The 20,495-nt window shown below is 40.5% G+C and overlaps 1 protein-coding gene across 1 annotated transcript in view; it reads left to right on the top strand.

Annotated features, from left to right (window-relative positions):
• XYLT1 (xylosyltransferase 1) overlaps positions 1–20,495 on the top strand; it is a 193,141-nt gene that overhangs the window by 143,214 nt on the left and 29,432 nt on the right. Inside the window, exons 5-6 of the mRNA XM_051632422.1 lie at positions 7,245–7,325; positions 19,924–20,140. Coding sequence (XP_051488382.1) covers positions 7,245–7,325; positions 19,924–20,140 — 298 coding nt within the window. The remainder of the gene's footprint in view (positions 1–7,244; positions 7,326–19,923; positions 20,141–20,495) is intronic.

The following is a 20,495-nucleotide window of genomic DNA, read 5'->3' as shown; positions in this document are numbered from 1 at the left end:
CTTAGCAATTCCATAAAATTACATTTATGAAAGGAAAACTAGTTTAATGTATTCATAATTTTATTGTAAAATACATAGGTTGTTTTAAAATTGAGGGGGAAAGAGCTGCATATTACATGGTATTACAGGATGGTGTTATTTTTTTGCTTCTTATCGCAACAGGAGGGATGCTGAGAAAATATTGTCACAGACAAGGCAGTTCCTAAGATGAGTTCAGAGGTACTCCTGGGACTGAGGGGGTTTGTTGAAATGTTTTGTGAACATCAGTGAGTTAAATCTCAAACCATTGATGAATTGTGTGATGTATCTGTGGTAGAGATGGATAAACTGAGGTTCAATGGGTTTAACCTCCTGAGAAAAGTTTCCTTAATAAGTATACTTGTGTGTCTAAGAGATTTAAGATTCGTTAAATGACAACTCTCAGCTCTTAATTTTGCATGTAATTATTGCACATGCTGCTTCCTTACAGAGGGACATGTAGACCCTTACCCATAACTTGCAACTGTATAATGTGAAAGTCACATCGTTTCCAAAGAGCTACAATTGTGGCACAGCTGAACACATGCTGCTAAGTGCTTTACCACATCAGAGAGACAGTGATTGCACTATATAGTATGGTGTGTTTGATAAGCTCCTGGGTAATTTAAATTCTTGTGTTGAAATTTCACTATAAAATAATTGGAAATTGAGTAGATGACTTTATGGCTAGCAAATAGCTAAAGAAAGTGAAAAGCAACAAGTTAAAAAGTTTTAATGATTGCATGTGGTAAGTGTTATTATCATAAAAGCTGTGGGGTTTATTAGCTGCTACAGGGCTGGAGTTTTTCATTAGCCAAAGGCATTTCAGGGTTTCATGGGATATAGCTGGAAAACATTCCAAACAAATGAATATTCTATTTTAAAAGAATAATGAGACATTGAGGGTTTTTATAAACTCCAAAGTTTGCTAAACCAATATCTCTAATTAGATGAAGAAACTCTCTATAGAGGCTTTGCATCAATGGCTGTGCACATAGCAAATGTTTAAAGCATTTACATATCAAATAGTGCTGGCAGCATTTTGGCTGCAGTCCAGAGCTGTAGATAGTTTTAATCACATTTGTTCATTAATCCTTGGTGGAATTCTCTTATATGGTCTCTTTAGGATTTTCGTTTAAGCATGTGCTGCTGCTTGTCAGCAGTGGGCTTATTTATTTATTTTATGAGTGCCATCTGAAGCCTTGAATTCATAGAAAATGAGTTGTGAATGTAGAGGGAAATGAGTGGCTCAGGAAGCAGACAATGGAGTAAATTCTTTTTCTCTCAGTAGATCTCCTTTGTACCCAAGCATTTATGTATTCTCACTAGGAAGAGGTTTATTCAGCAGTGTGACATTTAAGGAAGACTTTCACTCTTTTGTGACTCTGTTAGTTCTTCTCCTTTCCATAGGAAACAGGCAATGGTTGAATGGGAAGCAGTAATTGAAAGTACAGTGAAGAGGGTTGTATTGCTAATAAAATGTCTTGAGAGTCATACTACACTGAGAGTAGCTGTATCCCAGATGATGACTGATCAGTGCCTGGAGCATCAAAATGCAGAAAGCAAAAGCTTTGAAATACACGAGTGTGACTTCCCAGCCCAGATGGCAGCGCTGTTGCTGGAGCAGAATTCTCATCTTTCAAGTACTCAAGCGAGCTGAGCTACTAAGGCAATAGTTTTCTTCCATTATCTTGTTCCTCTGTTAAACCTGACTTGAAAGACAAAACAAGCCATTTAAGACAACACTGTTGTAAAAGCAGAGGTGTTAACAGTCACCTAGAGCCTTCTGCATGAATTTGGCCTCTGAAATCGTATCTGTCGTTCTTGGCTTTATGGCACATTTTACGAATGGCTGCTGTTATGGGAATCAACTCCTCTGAGAAACGCCTACCATGCTAATATTTATTCTGTGATAGAGGACTAAATATAGCTTTCCCTTTTCTTTGCAATTTTAGATGGCAGTCTTTTATTCTTTCTATAGCCAGCATCAGGCTCCTCTGAGCCTCCCCTTTCACTCAATTGCCTTTGGGACCATCAGTGAGAAGGTCAGGCTGCATATCCAGGGTCCGAAAGCTGAACCCTGTGCAATAAGAGGCTTTTTCCTGGATTGTTTTGCTACATTTTTGTGATTGATCATCTTGCTGTAAGCATTTCCTTCAAAAGAAGTCTTGTAAGTTTTTACTCTTTTCTGCTGAATCACTCTGCTGTTGTATCCTTTTGTTAAGTTACTCGTGCACACGTGTGCGCACACATGTGATAACAGGCATGCTGGAAGGGCAAGTACGGATCAGGGTCCCTCACGGGAGTAGGAAGATCCCACCCAACTTCACTGCTAGGTGCTGCCATGTCCCCAGCAAATATGAGTGTGAAGCTTTGGAAGTGAAGCTTTCAGAGTGCACTGGACAGTATATGGGTGTAAGTGGGAACTTTCAGTAATTCTTCCCCATCTTCCTCCCCACCTCCTCTACACCTCACAGTGATGCAGAGCTGCTGGCAGCTGCAGAAGCTGGTGAGCTGGTCAACACATGCACTTCTTCTCTAAGAGGGAAGGGGCAGCAGGGTGAGAGAAGTCTAGGCTAGGAATAGTCAGAGAAGGAGCTCTTATTCTACCACAGAGATCTTGGCAGTGGTGGCATGTCAATCATGGAATTATTGGAAAAGACCTCTAATCATTGAGTCCAACCATAAACCTAACACTGCCAAGTCCGTCACTAAACCTTGTCCCCAAGTGCCACATCCATACAATACCTCCATGCATGGATGACTCAAAGCACTTCCCTAGGTAAGCACACAGCATATTGCAGGGAAAGACAAGAATCTGGCAAACCCACACACCCTCTGCCACAAAATGACTGTGTCATTAGTTCTAAGAAGGATATGGAAAGGGGAAAAAAAACCCAGACATGTAGAACTATGTGAGAACTCTTGAATCCCACAGCTACTTCAGGCCTGATTCCCTGAGAACATTCAGAGTTTTGTATTCTTAGGTTTAAGTATTATTACCTTAATATACATTATTATTAGGTTATATACATTAGTACCATGGAACCCCTGGAAATCCACACTCTTCTATCATTTTAACTGTCACACAAGTGTCCTAATACTTTGCAAGAATATGTGAAGTAATGTTAAATTTCTCATCTATTGAAATCAATGAGCTTAATCATAACTATTAGAATTTGATCCACAATGTCTCATCTGTCTGTGGTGCTGCAGCCTGCTCTGTGCCCAGGCAATCCCGCAGTTCCCAGTCCAGGCTGTTGGAGGGAAGCCCCAGGGTCTGCACTGGGACAGACAGACCAATGCCAGCATGTCTGGAATAGTCCCCTGGAGGGGGGCACCAGGCCCATGCAGTACCAAAATGGCTAAGTCCAAACCCAGAATCCAACAGAGCAGTTGCTCTTTAGTTCATCTGATTCCTACACATAATCAAACTATCTTGTTTCTGTACCTGTGAGCTGCCAAATTTTTTTTAACTTTTGCTCTAACTTAGCCAAACTATTATGCAATTCTATGTTTTGACATATGAATAGTCCCATTGAAGTGACTGCAATTCCTTACATCCTTCAGGTTGCCCATGCATTTAAGTACCTTCCTGAATCAAGGACATTTGTATTAGCCTTCAGTGTCTTCCAAAAGTAACAATTTGTTGTTTCCCTTTTCTCAGGTTCCCAAAAGACTTCCTTAATCTATTTTGACAGCTGTATACTAAAGGGATCTCTGCTCTTCCCTTGAATTAATCACCAGGACTTGGAGAGTTTGCTTAAAGCCATCAAGCCCAGCACTGCCTGTTGTTCTCTGCAGTCCCTGGCCATGGTTGTGTGCAGGGATGTGCTCCTGCCGCCTCCTGGCAGGCCTGTCAGCACCTTCAGACAACACAAACACAAAGTCAGTGTTTCACTTTCCAGTTTTTCATTTTGGTCCCCAGTGTATACACACCGTATTCTGAAATAATTTCAATGTTTAGCATGTATATGTACTTTCTGAGTGCCTGGTTAGCCCGTTCATGCTCTGGGACACCTCAGTCCCAAGCCAGGGCCTGCTCAAGAGAAAACACCAGTAGCAGACCTTGCTTTGCTTTAGCAGTACCTCCTGAATTCCCTTCTTGCTGTAAGACTCACCTTTCTCTTCCTTAAACATCTTAACTCTAATCTTGACCCTAACCCCTGCCTGACCTCCAGCCCAGGGGCTCAGCCAGGTCTCCAGGTTAAGCAATGCTGAGGGCTGAGTCACAGGGATCCCCCCCACCTGCCTGGCTCTGAGCCTGACCCCACAGCAGGCTTGGCTGAATTTTGGTGTGGCATCTTAGCAGGCAGGTGTGGTATGCTGCCCCTGCTACCTCTGTCCACCCTCCCTGCAGGAGAGGAGCAGGACCTTATTGAGGTGACCTCAGTGAAGTTCCTGGTGGAGGTGAACCCTTCTGTCCCAGCTGGCAGACCTGCCCTTGCTTAACACCAAATCTACAACATTGAAGTATGAAATGCTTTGTTTTCCTATCAGTCTTCTTCACTTGTCATCTCATGGAAGCCCTACTACACACATGAGCTTTCTCCACACTTTGGGTTCACTGGAGGATTCCTTTTCCATTTCTCTCTGCATGCTGCACAACCTGAAAACTGTGTATTTTCTCTCAGCCTCTCTACTCTTGACTTTTCCTCCCTCCCTGCTAAGGGTACAGGTAATCAGTTGACTGATTCTTCTCCCTGGCATGTCACCCTCCAGTTGAGTTGAATAACAAAAGGAACTGAAAGCGGGAGCTGTGTGGGTGCACCCATCTCTCATGTACCAACTATGAAAATGCTTTTTCCTCAGTCTGTATTTGTGGTGTGTTACACACTGGGGAAACAGACAGGGATGTAATAAGTGTGTTAGTGTGTTTTAATCAGTAGCATGAACTATTCTCCCTATTCACGTAACTTTTTTCTTCTAAGGAAAGAAATACTAGAAATTTGTTGTTCTCGTTACTTTCTGTTAATACTGGGATGGTTAGTAAAAGATTTTGTGCCAGATTTATGCTCAGTGATGTATCCCTGAAATTTGTGGAGATATAGCAGAATTTAATTTGGCAATATGGAGTTGATGTTGCTCCCAGTGCTGTTGTCAGCTGAAAATCTCAGCTTTCCATCACCTAACTTAGACATAAAATAGGCTCGTATCTTTAGGATTTCTCAGAAGGAGTGCCTGGGGCTTTGTAAATAGCTGCTGCCAGAGGCACTGAGGTGGTGGAGATACTTGGCTGCCACAGAAGTGTGGTAGCAATCTGTGCCAGAGGCATTGAGGAAATATACCCCTGAAGGCAAAGTTTTCTGAAAGTTGAGGAAGATTATAGCAACTGTATTAGCATGCATGGCATGTTCATGTATGGCATGTTTGGTTTTCTTTTTAACACCATGTGGTGGAATAATTTGGAGGTGATGTGGAGAGTCCTCATGATATTGGGGCCAGAAGAAGCAGTTTGAACAAAAGCTTAATAGGAATTCAGTGTGCTCCCATGCTGAGCACAGAACTGGCCAACTGGATGAATTTAAATGTCAGACAACTAGGAGTTTTACCAAATAGAAATGTGATGTTATATTTCCATGTTGTCAACACATGAAAATAAGCATACTTAATTGTCAAAGAATAAAATGCCATATAGTGTATTAAAAATAAAAGTAGGACCAATGTTTTCAGGAAGTGGCAAAATGTCAGTTATTCAGTATTTTGAGAGCTAGACATCATGTGGGCATTTACAGGCATTATCTAAAAAGTGAAAAGCATTGAAAAATTTGTATGGCAGCCCCAAGTCCGAATAGACTTGGCAGAGCACTGCTGAATAGCAAAATACAGGTTGGTGAGCAATCAAGAAATGATGTGTTATTGAGTGGTGTGGACTGTTACTTCAGTTGATTTGTTTTTTATCCTGTAAGGGAATTACAGCTAAAGCACTTCCAAACTTGGTTATATTTCAAAATACCATCTTTGCGTGCCAGCTTTTGCCTAGAAACTCACCCAAAGATGTCAGCCTTTGAAGCCATTTCATGTGGAAGCATTGCTAAGTAAATTCACTAAATGCCTATTCATCCTAGTAAGATGGAGAGTCACTGGAGCAGCAAATGTGAAAATCTGCACAGTTTACCATACAGAAAGCAGTTTCCTGAGGTTGCCAAATTGAGGTGCAGAGTCGAACCCTGGGAGGAATTACAATTCACATCAGTGAGCATAGGAGGAGGGTCTCAGAATGATGGCCTGGTCATTCAGGCTGGTTGATAACCAGATACTTCATTTGGTCCAGATAAATGCAATGATATTATGAAGATAGTTTATTAGGCTGATAACATTTCCCAGTTATTGGAAATGAATAAGCAGCCTGAATCCAAAAGTTAAACACATTTTGTATAGGACTTTGGTTTAACTTGGTTTTCTGTGGCTTATAATATTGAAATGTTTTTGAGATACAGTTCTATTGACAGCTGTTTTATCTTTAGTTTTTCTGCCATTACAGACCATTGCTTAAATGGTGGTGTATCTATAATGTTGTGGGTTTGAATGCAACTCAGGAGTTGAAGATCTTTTTAATATGATTTTCCTAAATATGCTTACCTAGGTAAATAGAAAACATTTTTGCTCCATTGTTAAAGAAATAATGGACCAGAAAAACTGTCAAGTGTAAAAGTGTTCTTGGACATGTCAGCTGAAATTTTGAAAATCTTGGTGTCAGATTGTCAGTCACAATAATTGGAATTAACCTTCTAAAATCCTTTGTTCATATTAATTATATTGGCACTTGGACATTCAAATTCTCTTGTTTTATGCATTCCAGTTCTGGCCTCTTCTCTGTTGCAAGGATGAAAACAAAATGCCAATAGACACTTAACCAAGTTCCCTTGGAAAGATCTAGCAAAGCATGTAAAATTGGACTATTGACGCAGTCATCTCACAGCTGGATTTTCATACTTTAAAAGTGCTGAGCAGTATTGCTTAATGCATACCCACACAGTACTTAAAACATCTGCCAGGAGTTGATAGGAAGTGTGTTAAGATGCAGTAAAGCTGTGCTTCTTTCCAAGTACACTCCTGCTAGAGCAAGGCAATGAAGTTTTGGAGCAGGATGGAAGTTTTTTTCAGCAACTGCCTCCTTCAAAAAGTCTGTGGCTGGTCCCCAAATGAGAATTATAGGTATAGAAATTACTCTAGACAGTAGTTTCACTGTGTAATTTGTGCATCTTTTGTTATTTTTCTTGCAGGACAAATGACCAGCTAGTAGCATTCCTGTCCAGATATCGTGGTATGAACTTCTTGAAATCACATGGGAGGGACAACGCAAGGTAAGCTGACCCTTTCCTCAGCTTATTTAACCATGGCACTGAGAATTTCTGCATAGCAATGGTCTTCCAGCATTATCTGAGTGAAGAAATTCCTAGTCTGCAAATGAGGAGGAAACCCTTTCCTGAGGACAGTTTATTGGTCCATAATGACTCCTTCCCAGAGTCAGTTTTCAAATATGGTTTTGTGGGGAGCAAGACATGAAGCAAACTGATGCTTGCTGCCTTTCTGGGGCTTGGCACAGATCTGTGTTTCAGGAGCAGGCAGTAATTGCCCTGCAGAGCAGTAATTGCCCTGCACAGCAGCACTTCCCTGTGCAGCAAAGCCCTGTGCAAGCATCTCTGCAAGGTGTGGGAGCCTGTACCAGCCTGCACATGCTAGCAAGGATGGGAATGGTGTCTGGAGAGTTCTAATGATCTGCTGCAGTTTTGGAGTTTTTTAATCAGTGTGCCTCTTCATCAACACTGCACAGATCTTGGGGAGAAGAGGATGTGCTGTGTTTCCCACAGCACATCAGTAATACAGGTTTGTGGTTTGAGAGAGAAGCGGTGAGCAAACATTGTGTTTCCAAAGATTGAAACAACCTCTGCAGGTGGAAAATCTTTTGAATCTGATTGCAGTATTCCTCTTTTCCTCTTCACTGCTGGTTTTGTACTGTAACAGCAGTCGTGCAACAGTTCCAGCAACTCCATATGCTGAGTCCCAGTGGCTTTGCAGCTAAAAATATTGTTTTGTTCTACTTGGGTCACCAGGTCATCTCTTTATTCTGTAAAACATCAAGCGTACTGTAAGCCTCGGTTCAGATGGTGTACATGGAGAATGTGACACACCAAGTCACAAGTTCAGCCCAGTAGGTGGTTAGAATAATGCACAGGTCTCACTTCTTGGCTGCCTTTGCTCTTGCTGCTAAATTTATCAGTTCTGTCATGTTTCTGTTTAAATGAAGTCCTCATGAGCATTCATCTGGAGCATGCAAATTAGCAGGTAATAAAAAATAATACTGTAAGGAATAATATTTAAATTTGAGTTGACAGTTTTCCTAGGAGGGTCTCTGGTTTGGGGAATGCAGTGTCAGAGAAAGTGGCAGGCTCAGCTCTAGCTGGCAATAGTGATGGACAGCAAGTTAAAGCAGAAAAATGGCCAGGGCAAAGCAGTCAGTCTCTTATGCTTTTTTGCTCCTCTGGTGTACTTGGTTCTTCTCAAATTCCCTAAGCTAGCTAAGGAAAATAACTAATTAATTATGACATGCTTGCATCAAACTCATTCAAACATGCCAACTTCAGCTGGGTTAGAACAATTTAGATCAATTAAACACACTAATCTGGTATTAATTTAATAATAAAATGAGCTAATGTGCCACTTGTTGTCACCTGACAGAAACAACAACCCATTTATTAGTTCATTGGTTCCCTTTGACTCTAGAAACAACTAAATACCTTTTAGCCCATTACAACATGTAACTGTGTTGTTTTTTTCTTGGATTCCTACCATAAATTATCTGTGCATCAAGGACCATAATGTGGGACACAAGTGCAGATTTGCCATCCCTGCCTGCTGTGGCTGTGTTGTCACTGAGTCCCATAAGCACTCCCACTGCTGACCACTGGCTGAATGGGTCCTTTCATATTGCCCCTTGGCAGCTCCCCAAAATTTCTGTCAGGGAGCTGGAGCAGTTTCCCCCCTCCTGAACTCCCCAGATAACTGGAGAGATGACTCAAGCCAGCAGCGGCAGAAGCCTCTCAGTAATTTTGGTGTTAGCCCTCTGTTTCTATTGTGAGTGGATTTCCAGCTCCAACTTCACCTGTTGAGGGAAAAATGGTATCTATTGTGAAGAGCTGTAGCCTGATCTTTCAGTTTTAGTGTTTCAGTAACTCAGTTGTGTCTAAACTGGAAATCTCTCCTGTCCGTTTTACACACAATTTCAAATAGACTTTCATTTTACACCCAAGGTGTGTAAGCTGTGGTGATGCTAGTGAGGTTTATCCCTCTAGTTAAAATTATTAAATCCTCTGGACTTAAATACCTTGTACAAATACAGTCAGGCAATACAGACCAAAGGCCCATATGGGCTGTCACCCCCTGTCCTGCTGCCTACAGTTACTGTCCCCAGAGGAGAAGAGGAAGAGGTGGGTAGTGGTGTTTCCTTACAATATTCTCCCACCCTCCTGTGACCTTTGCTTGGGGAATTTCCACAGCCAGATGTGGTGACTTGCTCATTTAAGAGTAAGAGATTATTATTTTTTCTCTACTAATTTTTCCACTTGCTTTCTAAATTTTGCCATATGCTTGGCCTCGTCACAGCTCTATGGAAAAGAAATACCCTGTAAGGAGAATAGTATGGCCAAGAGCTTAGTGGGGCCTAGAAGAGAAGCTGCAGGTTAAAGATTGGCAAAAAAATTAAAACAAAACCAAATAATAATAATAAAAACACACACCAGAAAAAAAAACACCAAAAACAACACCAGCTTTTGGAAAGGATTTAGGACACAAGGCAGTCTCCAATTTGTTGGGCAATAGGAGAAATCTCCCTTGGGACATCCTATCTCAAAACAGACTGGAACAGGATTTTTTATGTAAAATGGCCACCTGAAGCCATAAGGGAGAAGACACTGGAGTAGGTAGACTGGCTGCCACCCTATGTATAATCATAATTTTGCTGTTTCAAGATTTTTTTCTTAAAACTTGGGAACTAATAAAAAGGAACTCAGCATTTAAACATCACTAAAAGCAACATATAAGCCTTGCTGCTAATTTTGTTTGTTTGTTTGTTTTAATTTGTGGATGAATAATGGCTCTGAAACAATAAGCTTTTCAGCTGTCTAAATCTGCTTGGTAAACAACTGGAAACTCTGAATTTTAAGTCATTGTAGTCTTTGGATCATACAGTGAAGAAAGATTAGAAGTGCCATCTTAAAACTGAAATGCTTATACAGCTCAATTACTATGTACTTTGTATTCCAGCCATGCTCACAATCAGTACATGTTTCACTGCCAAATAAGGAGAGAACCCAGGCTTCCTTTTATAGAGTGAAGTTTTCTTTTAGTTATGCCAAAGTCATTAAAAAGTGCATCACTCTGATTTTCCTTTAGTGGCTACAGAAGAGGGAATGGACATGAAAATGGCTCCTTAACTCAGCTGGAGAAGCATTATTTCCTTACAGAGCTTGATGTAGGAAATGAAATTGCATACAGTGTCTGGAGTTGTTACATAGTACTTAGTGGGCAACACATTTTCTTTGCTTTTCAGAGTCTTAGACTATGAAAAGCAAAAGAATAACCCAGTAGTTGTATAAGCAATTACAGTTTGAAACACCTGGAAGATTTGTATTTTTGACAGGAGCAGCACCTGGCTGGTATATTAGAAAATATAAAGACAGTCAAATGTGACATCTTCAGTGACAGGCAGGGAAAAGGGTGTGTGTGTAGTCTTTTTATATAGAAACTTTACCACACTAGTCATTTAGGAAATGGTGTAAACATGCATTGAAGGCTGGATGCTGCTACATCTTACAGGAATCTGGAGCTTATAGGCAGAATAAAAACAGCTAAAGAAAAGGCCACTGAACATTTGCAGTGTATCTGAGTTCTTTTATTCTGTTTTTTCTCCTTATTAATGCTGTTCATCAAAGTTGTGTTGTCTCCTGGGTTCCAGATACTTTTAGAGGTGCTGCTGAACTGCAGGGCTTTTAGTAAGGAGCATCACAAGCCCATATCAGTTCTCAAAGGCTGGAGATACCTTAACTCCTGAAGGACTGGAGCACATTCCCAAAATCTCCTACCTCTTACAGCCCAATTCTGCTGATTCCTACCCGTTTCATCACCTTTTCAGACATGCCTTTTTACCTCTGTGGCACATGCTGTTTGTTGGCATTCTGTACTGTGGGTTGATGGTGGTTTGGTGGTTGGTTAGAAAATTGATCACACATTAACTGCTGCTGCATATTGCATTGATGAATTATCCAGCAAGTACCCAAATAACAGGAAAGAAAACTGATATATTATCCCTGCTGTTGTAGTAGTTTAACCACTTAGGTCCCTGCAGCACTTACCTTAGAATCATAGAATCATTAAGGTTGGAAAAGACCTTCAAGTGTCAAAACCCAACTCCTGAAACACATCTACCCAGTTTTTAACACTTCTGGGGGTGGTGCCTCCACCACCTCCCTGCGCAGCCTGTTCAAATGCCTCACCACTCTTTAAGAGAAGAATTTTTTCCTAATACCCAATCTGAACCTCCCTTGGTGCAACTTGACCCCCTTTGTAACTCACCCAACTTGACCCCATACCTTGCTGCTCATGTGAAGTATTTGGTGGTTCATTTGGCTCAGATTTCCTCAGACATACTTTTTTTTTTTTTTTTAAACACTTGAGTATTCTGAAGCATACGGACTCCCAAGATCTACTTCTTGTTCATCAGTAGTTCAGCCCAACAACTGCACGTGAGCAGTAGCAACTGAAATAGCAACACGTTTTGTATGCAAAGAGACTGCACTTAAAAATTGTAGACATTACAGCTAACTTCCAAGTGTTCCTTACTGCTTTATGCTAAGCATTAGGGGAGCTATAAAGCCTTTACTGCTTTGGCTGGACAGTTTGTGTCTTTGTAGGGCTTTTATTTCTGCTTGCTTTTAGAAAACAATGCTAAGTTGTCAATGCAAAAGAAAATAAAAATAGGTTTAAGGTGATAGGAAGATGCAGTAAAAACACCTATGTGTCTTGACATGGGACAATAAAGGATGTTTTTTGGTCTTGGTAAGAGTATACAAGCAAGACCATCCACCAGTTCAGGAAGGTGAATTAAGTGAGGAGGTTTGAAATAGTCATAATTCTTGGAGCGGGTGGGAACTGGGTAAAATCTGAGGTGCCAGTAATCAGAGGTCTTATTGCTATCTAAGAACATTGAGCTGCACACTTCATGTTTAGTGGTATAAATAGTAACATTTGTGTCCTTTCATCTGTGGTCCTGAGACGTTTTATAAAATAATAATGGCAGGGAACATCCATTTAAGTTGGACAGATATTGTTAGTCAATGGCCTGATTTGGTAGCTTGAAAATCTCTATAGAAGTGACTCACACTTGCCCTCAGCCACTTGGAAAGTTTGAATACCCATTTCCATTTCTTCAGTCATCTAGTATGCAGATCTCAAGACATTAAGCACAGTAGAAACACCCCATGAGATGCTATCATGGTGGACACCCAGGTGTGCTCTGCCAGGGGTGTCCCTTTGCACTGCCTGCAGGTGCTGCAGCAGCTGTAGCTGCTCCAGCAGCAGCACATAGAGGAGATGGCTTCAAGCTCAGCTGCTCAGGCCCAGTAGCGTTCCCAGATCAGAGACTGCTTGGTCACATGGGTGTTGGGAGGAAGATGAGGTGAGGGGACAAGAAATCTCCTACAGAAAACACTTGAGACAAACAGATGGCAAAATGTCAGGTTTCATATCACTGAGTCTGTTAGTGGTGAATTCATGCTGCATCTCTGAGCACTATCATTTGCAGTTTTCTCCCTGTTTTATATAAAAAGAAGCAAAATCACTTGAGTTGTGGCCTCCCTGATCATGAGAGGAAGCCACTATATTTTTGTCCTTGTAAAATCTGTTCCAGTGTTTCTTAAAAGACACCATAAGTGAACAGTGATAGAAAGAAACCCATAGCAAAGACTTTGAAAGTGGCCCTTGAGCCCTGTACTTGTGAGGGACTGTATGGAACTGTTGTCAAAACAAGGCAATTCCTAGTGGAGTCATTACTGCAAAAAATAGATTCCTACAACTAAAAACAATTTTAGAGTTGTTGTTTTTTTTTATTTTTGGAACACTTGAAGAATTTGCTCCCTGGCCTGCCACATTGGGGAGCATTAAGGTTTTTTTAAGACTTCCTCTGAAAGGGAAATGTCTAGAAGATGGAAAGTAAGATTTTGCAAAACCATTGGAAATTAATGCTTAGGAAAAGGTGGATGAGAAGAAAGAATCAGGAGGAATTTATTTCAACATAATGCAAAAATGTGATATGACTGAAGCATTAAATGGATATACTGAGAAAATTACATAGAAAAGAAGCAGAAACAAATTATGTAGAGTATGAGGCACCTATTGGTAAAGCTTGAAAAAACTAATTATGTCCATATAGAGATGGAATAACGACCAGATGAAATGTGTGTATTCATTGGCTTTCAAGAGCATTTCATGTGGAATACCCTAAATACCAGGGACATTTGGTTTCTGTGAGGATGTCATTGATTGAGAACAATCACGTTCAACATAATATTTCAAGGCAGACTTGTAATTTGTAGGCCAATCAAAATACTGTGCCATTTTTGCTATACTGTAAATAATCTAAATCTTATGTTGTCTGACATTTGAGGCAGCAGACCAGTTGTCTGTCCCATATTTATTTGCACACTGAGCATAAAACTGCTTAAGCATACATTGGAAATAACTGTGATAATGTGGACCATCAGAAATCCTTCCAATAGCACTGCCTGGTCTCATGATGACTTCCCTCCTGGCTTCTAGAGACCCACAGAAGTTCCAGGAACAGCTGTCACTAGTTGGATCTCTTAGGGCTGGCTTACTTTTTGTGGCTTTGTCACCTGTGTTTTCTACTCTGAATTCAATCCCCGTCCTCCTGAGATGGGAGCCCATGCTGTCCTTGCCAAGGAGCAGCTGGTGAGCCCATGGTGTAGGGTTGGCCACCCCTCTGTTCACACACCCACCATGCTGGGCTGCTCCACCAGCTCTGGTGCCTTCCTCTATTGTAGGACATGAAAGAGATACAAATTACAGACACTAATCAGACTTTAAAAGTAAGATTTCCCTGTGTTCCTTGTTAAGTTTGGAGCATTTAGCACAGTAGGCAAAGCTACTCAAAGCAATTCATTTTGTGTGCTAAACCTACGAGTTGGGCTTTTGCATTGAAATAACCCCAATCTCACTATAGCAAACCCTGTCAAGAGAGAAATTCTTTATGATATTGTTTGTGCATTGGCATGAGGGGATTTTTATGATCATATTATATTTATAATATTTGCACCAGAGTAAGGGAATTAAAGATGAGAATAATTCTACTTTTGACCTCGTAACATTTGCATGCTGCAGTTTAAACACAGCATCTTAGGGGTTGGAAGGCACCTGAAAAGATCATCTAGTCCGACCCCCCTGCTAGATCAGGATGCCCTAGAGCACGTCACACAGGAACATGTCCTGGTGGGTTTTGAAAGTCTCCAAATGAAGGAGACTCCACAGCCTCTCTGGGCAGCCTGTTCCAGTGCTCTGTCACCCTCACAGTGAAAAAGGTTTTTCTCATGTTTACGTGGAACCTCCTATGCTCCAGCTTGCACCTATTGCCCCTTGTCCTATCACTGGACACCACTGAGAAGAGTCGGACACATTTTTTGTTTCTCTCTCTCTCTTTTCTTCCACCATTTTTATTGTTACTGAGAGTTTTTTCATAGCCTTTTGAAACAGCAGGAATTGTGTATTCTGTGCTTTCTGCATGCTGCCTGTCATGCTGGGAGGAAATCTTCCTCATCTTGACAGACTAAGTAGGTGCTGTTTCTTTTTTGACATTGTTCTCCTTTTCAAACTTCAACTCTTTTGGGATTGGGGGGTCAGCCCTGGAGGCTTGCAGCACAACAAAGAGGTACTGGGAAACATGCTGCCAAATCCTATCTTTAGAAAAACAGATGTTTATTTGGAATAGTATATACATTGTGCTTTAATAGCCAATAGTTATTTGAGATTTTTTTAATCCTCTATAACTCTTTGTAGAATCAAGTTACTCAAGAAAACGGTGTGAAGTCAGGGTTGTGTTGCAGTCAACTGCAAGTTCATCACATCCTGAGTAGAGGCCAGGATTTCTGGCCTGCAGCAGGCAGGGAAGGAAATGGCTCCGTGCAGGTCTGGGTTCTATGAACTCACTTATTACAAAGAATTATTCAGTCAACTGGTTTATGGAGATGTATTGTACCCTAGAGATTGCTCACAAATTACTTGTTGAAACTGTTACACTCAAGATTGTCAAATTACTGTTCTGTGCTTCCTACTTGGTCACCTAAATTGCAAGTTACGCTTCCCGACTGATTGACTCCAGTAAGCGTTTCTAAGGTGGCTGTGCAAACACTGCTGGCAAAAGCCTCTCATATTTCTCATCCATAAAAATGTTCACCTGACTTTGCAAACCAAAACTGACTTTTTCTCTAAAAGAGAGTTAACAGAGGAGCAGATAGAGTCAAAGCAGTGTGCAGAGTTTCTCCAAGTAAATTAAGGAGAACATGGACATGGTACTAGTGGAGCTACCAGCTCTGCAGATCCTTGCTTTGATATTGACTTAAGATGTGTAATGTATTATTTTGCTGATTTAACTCTTATTCATAGTTTTGTATAGTGGGTAATGATGATGAAGTCCTGGTAGATGTACTGGTTAACAGTGAAACGTCAATAGGAGGTTGTCTAGGCAAGAGGCCAGAAACAGGAAACGCTCAGGAAGAAACCTTTTCACCTTAAAAATATATTATTTACAGACAAAAGCCTTTTAGCAATGAAGTTACTGGCAAGTACCGTTCAGCAGTCTGATAGTCTTGATGCTTCAGAAAGTTGTATTCATTCATAGCCTTCAGAAAGCACCGAGTTTTCTGGGTTATGTACTGCTAAGTGTGAGCCTTCAGGAGTGGGGGTCTCCCAGAGTTGCTGTGGTGTACAGTGTGACTTGGAGAAAACTATCCAGAAGTGTGATATTTGATTGTGGTATTTTTGCTGGTATTAAGTCACTGTGCAGCAATATTTATTATTTAACTATTAGTAGTAGTTAAAAGAGATAATAAGAAGAGTTCAGCTATGTGTTTATATTCGTGTTGTAGGAACGTGTGCTAAACATCTTACAAATGCTTTATGTGTTATACAATCCCAGAGTCTCATCTGAAATGCATTTATAAATATTTAAATACACTACAAAGTAAGAGGAGTTCCCTAAGCTGGGTTGCAATCATGAGCTGTCTGGACAATTAACTATCCACACTCAATGTTACAGGCCATGTCCTGCAGGCAGTAGGGTTTTTTAACACAGTATAAAAATAACCATCCGGAACCGTGTAAGCCCTGAGGCTGCACCCACACGTGCTCAGGATGCAGTCGGCGCCTTTCACACATGCAGTTGCCTGGTTGCTGAGCTCAGCTGGCAGGATGTGTTCATCTTATGCTGTGCTTGCTGCTTACTTGAAAGTGTAATCCGGGATCCTCAAAATTGGAGGCTCTTTAGAAAGAGTTAAATTTTGTTAAGGATAAACTTAAAATATCTGAGATTGCGTCTTCTATGAAATAAGGTAAAATGGCATGTTTTTTATTAACCCTAGCCCTGTTTAAATGTTATTTTCTCTTGCTTGACTCTATTATAATAATTATTTTTCTCCTGTTGTTTGTCTTAGATCAGGAAAAAGGTCAGGTATCTTCATCTGATGGCAATCTCCATTGTATCTGGCTAACCATACCTTGGTGCAGTTTTATGTCATTGGCCCTGCAAGTACATTTGCAGCTGGCAGACATGGGCTGGTCCTGCCTGAAGTTCAGGAAGCCAGGAAGTGCCTCCGTTTTTTCACACTGACTAAGATTAATGAAATGCTATTACTAATCCGTTTTTTTCTACTTTAATTTGGGAGTTATCTGCTCGGTGTCCTGTAAAACCTGAGTGAGGAAGACTTGACAGATAAATCACCATTTTCTGCATTTCATTTTTCTCTCTGAAGCTTGGCATGCCCTCAAAAAATGCACTGTTTTGGTATTACGTTGAGCATAACCAGAAACTAATGAAATACAGCATTAGACTAGAAACAAATCAGTAGGGTTGTGCTTTTGCCCTCCATCTTCTTATCTTTCTTTTCAGAGATGACTGCTGCAAGCATTGTTGGATGGCTTGTCAGGAATCTTTATGGACTGTTTGTAGTGTTTGAGGGTTTTTGATTTCTTGAAAAGGCCTACATGGCATACAGATAGCACCTTTCCCTCAGGCAACATCCAATATGCTTAGAGTAAGATCTTCCCTCCCTAAGTGCCCAAGTTGCTATTGCTGGAGTAGCTAGCAGCATCAGTCATCCTAGAAGAGAGTCTGGAGGGGAAATAAAAAAAAAGCCTGATCCGTCTTTTCCACTTTGGTTGCAGTTCAGCTCTCTGTGTGCCAGCAGCACAGCCCAGGCCTGCTGAGGTGGCCCACTGCCTCCACAGGCAGGATCATTTAGCTTCTGGCCCATCTACAACGTATTTGGTCCGCTAGGCTCCCAAGGAACATAGATAGATAGCAAGCAACTCCCCATTGGAGAGCTGTGTCTTCAATGTCCCTTCTATAAATTATTGCTTCATAGATAAAAGGAAATTATTTGCTGTGTTCATGCATTATTCTGCTTAGGTGCAATGACTGTGTGTGAAGTAGCCCAGTGAGGATCAGCCTCCTGAGAAATGCCTGCATCCTTTTGGGTTGTCACTGGTATTTTAGGACTGACAGTTGTTGTGAAAACACTGATGCTCCCAATAAGTGTTTTATTTCACTCCATATGCCAGAATTTGCTTGTCCAAGCCTTTAGCTCATAATAGTCATAGAATTGTGCACATACAAAAAAAAAGGAGCCTGTCAACTATTTTGGAAAGCATAAATATGTGAGCCTAGATTTGCTGGGACCTTCTCGTCTTGAGTGTGGCTGTACTCGTCCATTGCCAGTTTTGGACAGTAAGGCTAAAGTTGTATAACTGAGCTTTCTGTTATCCACTGACTTTAACCCCTAGAATGCAAATAGGCTGAGAATGTTTGTAAGCAGAAGGTATTTTTACATAGTCAGGTGGGGAGCTTTTGTTTGGGGGTTTCTATTGCAGTCAAAGAAATTTCAGTTTGAATACGAGAGTAAAGGGTGATAAATTAGTAGAGACAGCAGTTGAAAGAAATTATTTCATGGAAAAAAACCTTTATGATCCTATTTAAATATGGTCGATAAAATTCTATTATTTTCTTAAAATAATTAACTCAAATGAGCATTTAGTTTTGAGGGAAATAAATAAATGACCAAACTTTCAGGCACATTAATATTTGATTTGGAGATAACTGCATAAATATTGAATTTGAAGATTACATTCCAGAGCACTGCATTAAAATTGCAAGGCTTTTTCTATTATCCTTCATAATGGAACATGAAATTAAAAACTTGTTCATGGAAAGAAGAATTTCTCCACTCTCATCTACACATTTTCTGCACTGTTGTGTTAACAGAGGAGCTGCTCTTCTCATACTGTGAGAAGAGACGTAGCTATCAGTAGGAGATAGACCCTGAAGTCATTTATGGTCCTTTTGAAAATTAATATGCACCATTTCATAATTGCATCTCAGTTCTGTGATTGGTATAGGATAAAACTTAAACTAGGGAGTTAGCCTGTGGAATTAACATGTTTCCAGATGCAGGAGTCCAGAAAGCTTTGGTGCTATTCTTCAAATTCTATTTCTGTTCCACTTCCTTCGGTTGCATGTGTCTGAAGACCACTAAAATGTCTTTTTGACTTCCCAATCCTAAAACATTTCTAAGAACCCTGGTGTAGCTCTGTGCCATTCAGGAAGGAAACACAGGTCTTACAGTGTCCTCCTCACTGTATGTACCACAACTCCTGCTTGCCTGCAGTTCTCACACTGAGTAAGATCTTTGGTCTTATGGAACCTGGTGAGCTGGCATGTGTTACTGCTCAGAATGTGTGGGATATGTTCAACACAGGAACTCACCATTATTAGCAGCACTCAGCCCCTAGTGAAGGTGTGTGCTAATTCCTGACTGTCCTGCTTCCCTTTCTGGGGAAGAATTCTGAAAATGGAATAACAAATAGAAACCTGAATCAGATGGTCTCAAAAAATGTGTGGGCATCCAGTCCAAAGTGTTTTCAAACACTGACTGAATTTCCAGCTCTTTTTCCCTCTTATATTGGTCTCAAATAATGATTTTATTAACTTTACAATTCTGCAGTTGCTCTTGTTATTTATGGTTCAGCAATAAAAACAAAAACATTGTTCCCCATACACTTGAAAATGGAGCGAACATACTCACTCTACAGCAAAGAGCAATGCAATTGTATTTCTTTCTAATTAACTATACCCCAAAATAAAAAAATGTGGAATAATAACATAGGAGAAAATGGTCACTTTACCTTCATGAATGGTTTGCCTTTTTTTTTTTTTTTTTCCAAAAACTCTTTTTATATAGACAGGACTATCACACAGATTCTGTTTAGTTCCTGTTCATGAGATGGTTCTTCTGCAGTAGTTTGTTAAGAGTTAATGAACATTATGGATTTTCATGCCGTCCAGCTCTGTGACTTGCACAGTTCTGTCTGAGGACAGCAGAAGGTTTAAATGATGTTTAAAAGCAATCTGTTGGTCTTTGCCCCTATAACTAAATGTATAACTGATCTAACTGATTAATCTTTTATTAAACCTCTCTATATTATTTATGAGCAGAACAGAAATATAAACAAGTGAACTTTTTTTCCTTTTTTTGTTTGAGAAAGTAGCTTCTTTATTTATAGAGCTAGTGATGATAACGAAATACAAATTAACTTTTAATGACTGCTTTTGTATTCCCTCAGATTTATCAGAAAACAAGGACTGGATCGGCTTTTCCTGGAATGTGACACCCACATGTGGCGCCTGGGTGACAGGAAGATCCCAGAAGGAATCGCAGTTGATGGAGGGTCAGACTGGTTTCTTCTGAACAGGAAGTTTGTGGAATATGTTACTTTTTCAAATGATGATCTGGTAACAAAGATGAAGAGGTTTTACTCTTACACTCTGCTTCCTGCTGAGGTATGTGAATTCAAAGCAATCCCTCTCAGTGTTCAAAACTGCAACATTTTTACTTGTCCCAAAGATCACCGAAGTCAGAGGGGCTTTTGCCTGGGTCCAGTGGGCTTTGGATCATATCACAGTGGGTAATGAGAATTTTACTCCCTTGACAAATAAGCCCTTTAGTGTTGGAACATCTTTTGCAGTTGTTTAGTTGCTTTGTTTGTTTCTGGGACTTCTTTGCAAGGAGTGGCTTTGTTTTATACTTTCAAGCCTATTAATCTATTACTGAGCAACCAAAAATCCAGCTGCCCTTTGCTTGCAAATTGTTTCTCCACAAAGCCTTTGAAGGCTCTTAGAGATGCTGAACTGTCTT

This window comes from Apus apus, chromosome 14 (assembly GCF_020740795.1).
Source record: "Apus apus isolate bApuApu2 chromosome 14, bApuApu2.pri.cur, whole genome shotgun sequence".
Classification (NCBI taxonomy): domain Eukaryota; kingdom Metazoa; phylum Chordata; class Aves; order Apodiformes; family Apodidae; genus Apus; species Apus apus.
This window is presented reverse-complemented; position numbering and strand designations above follow the sequence as displayed.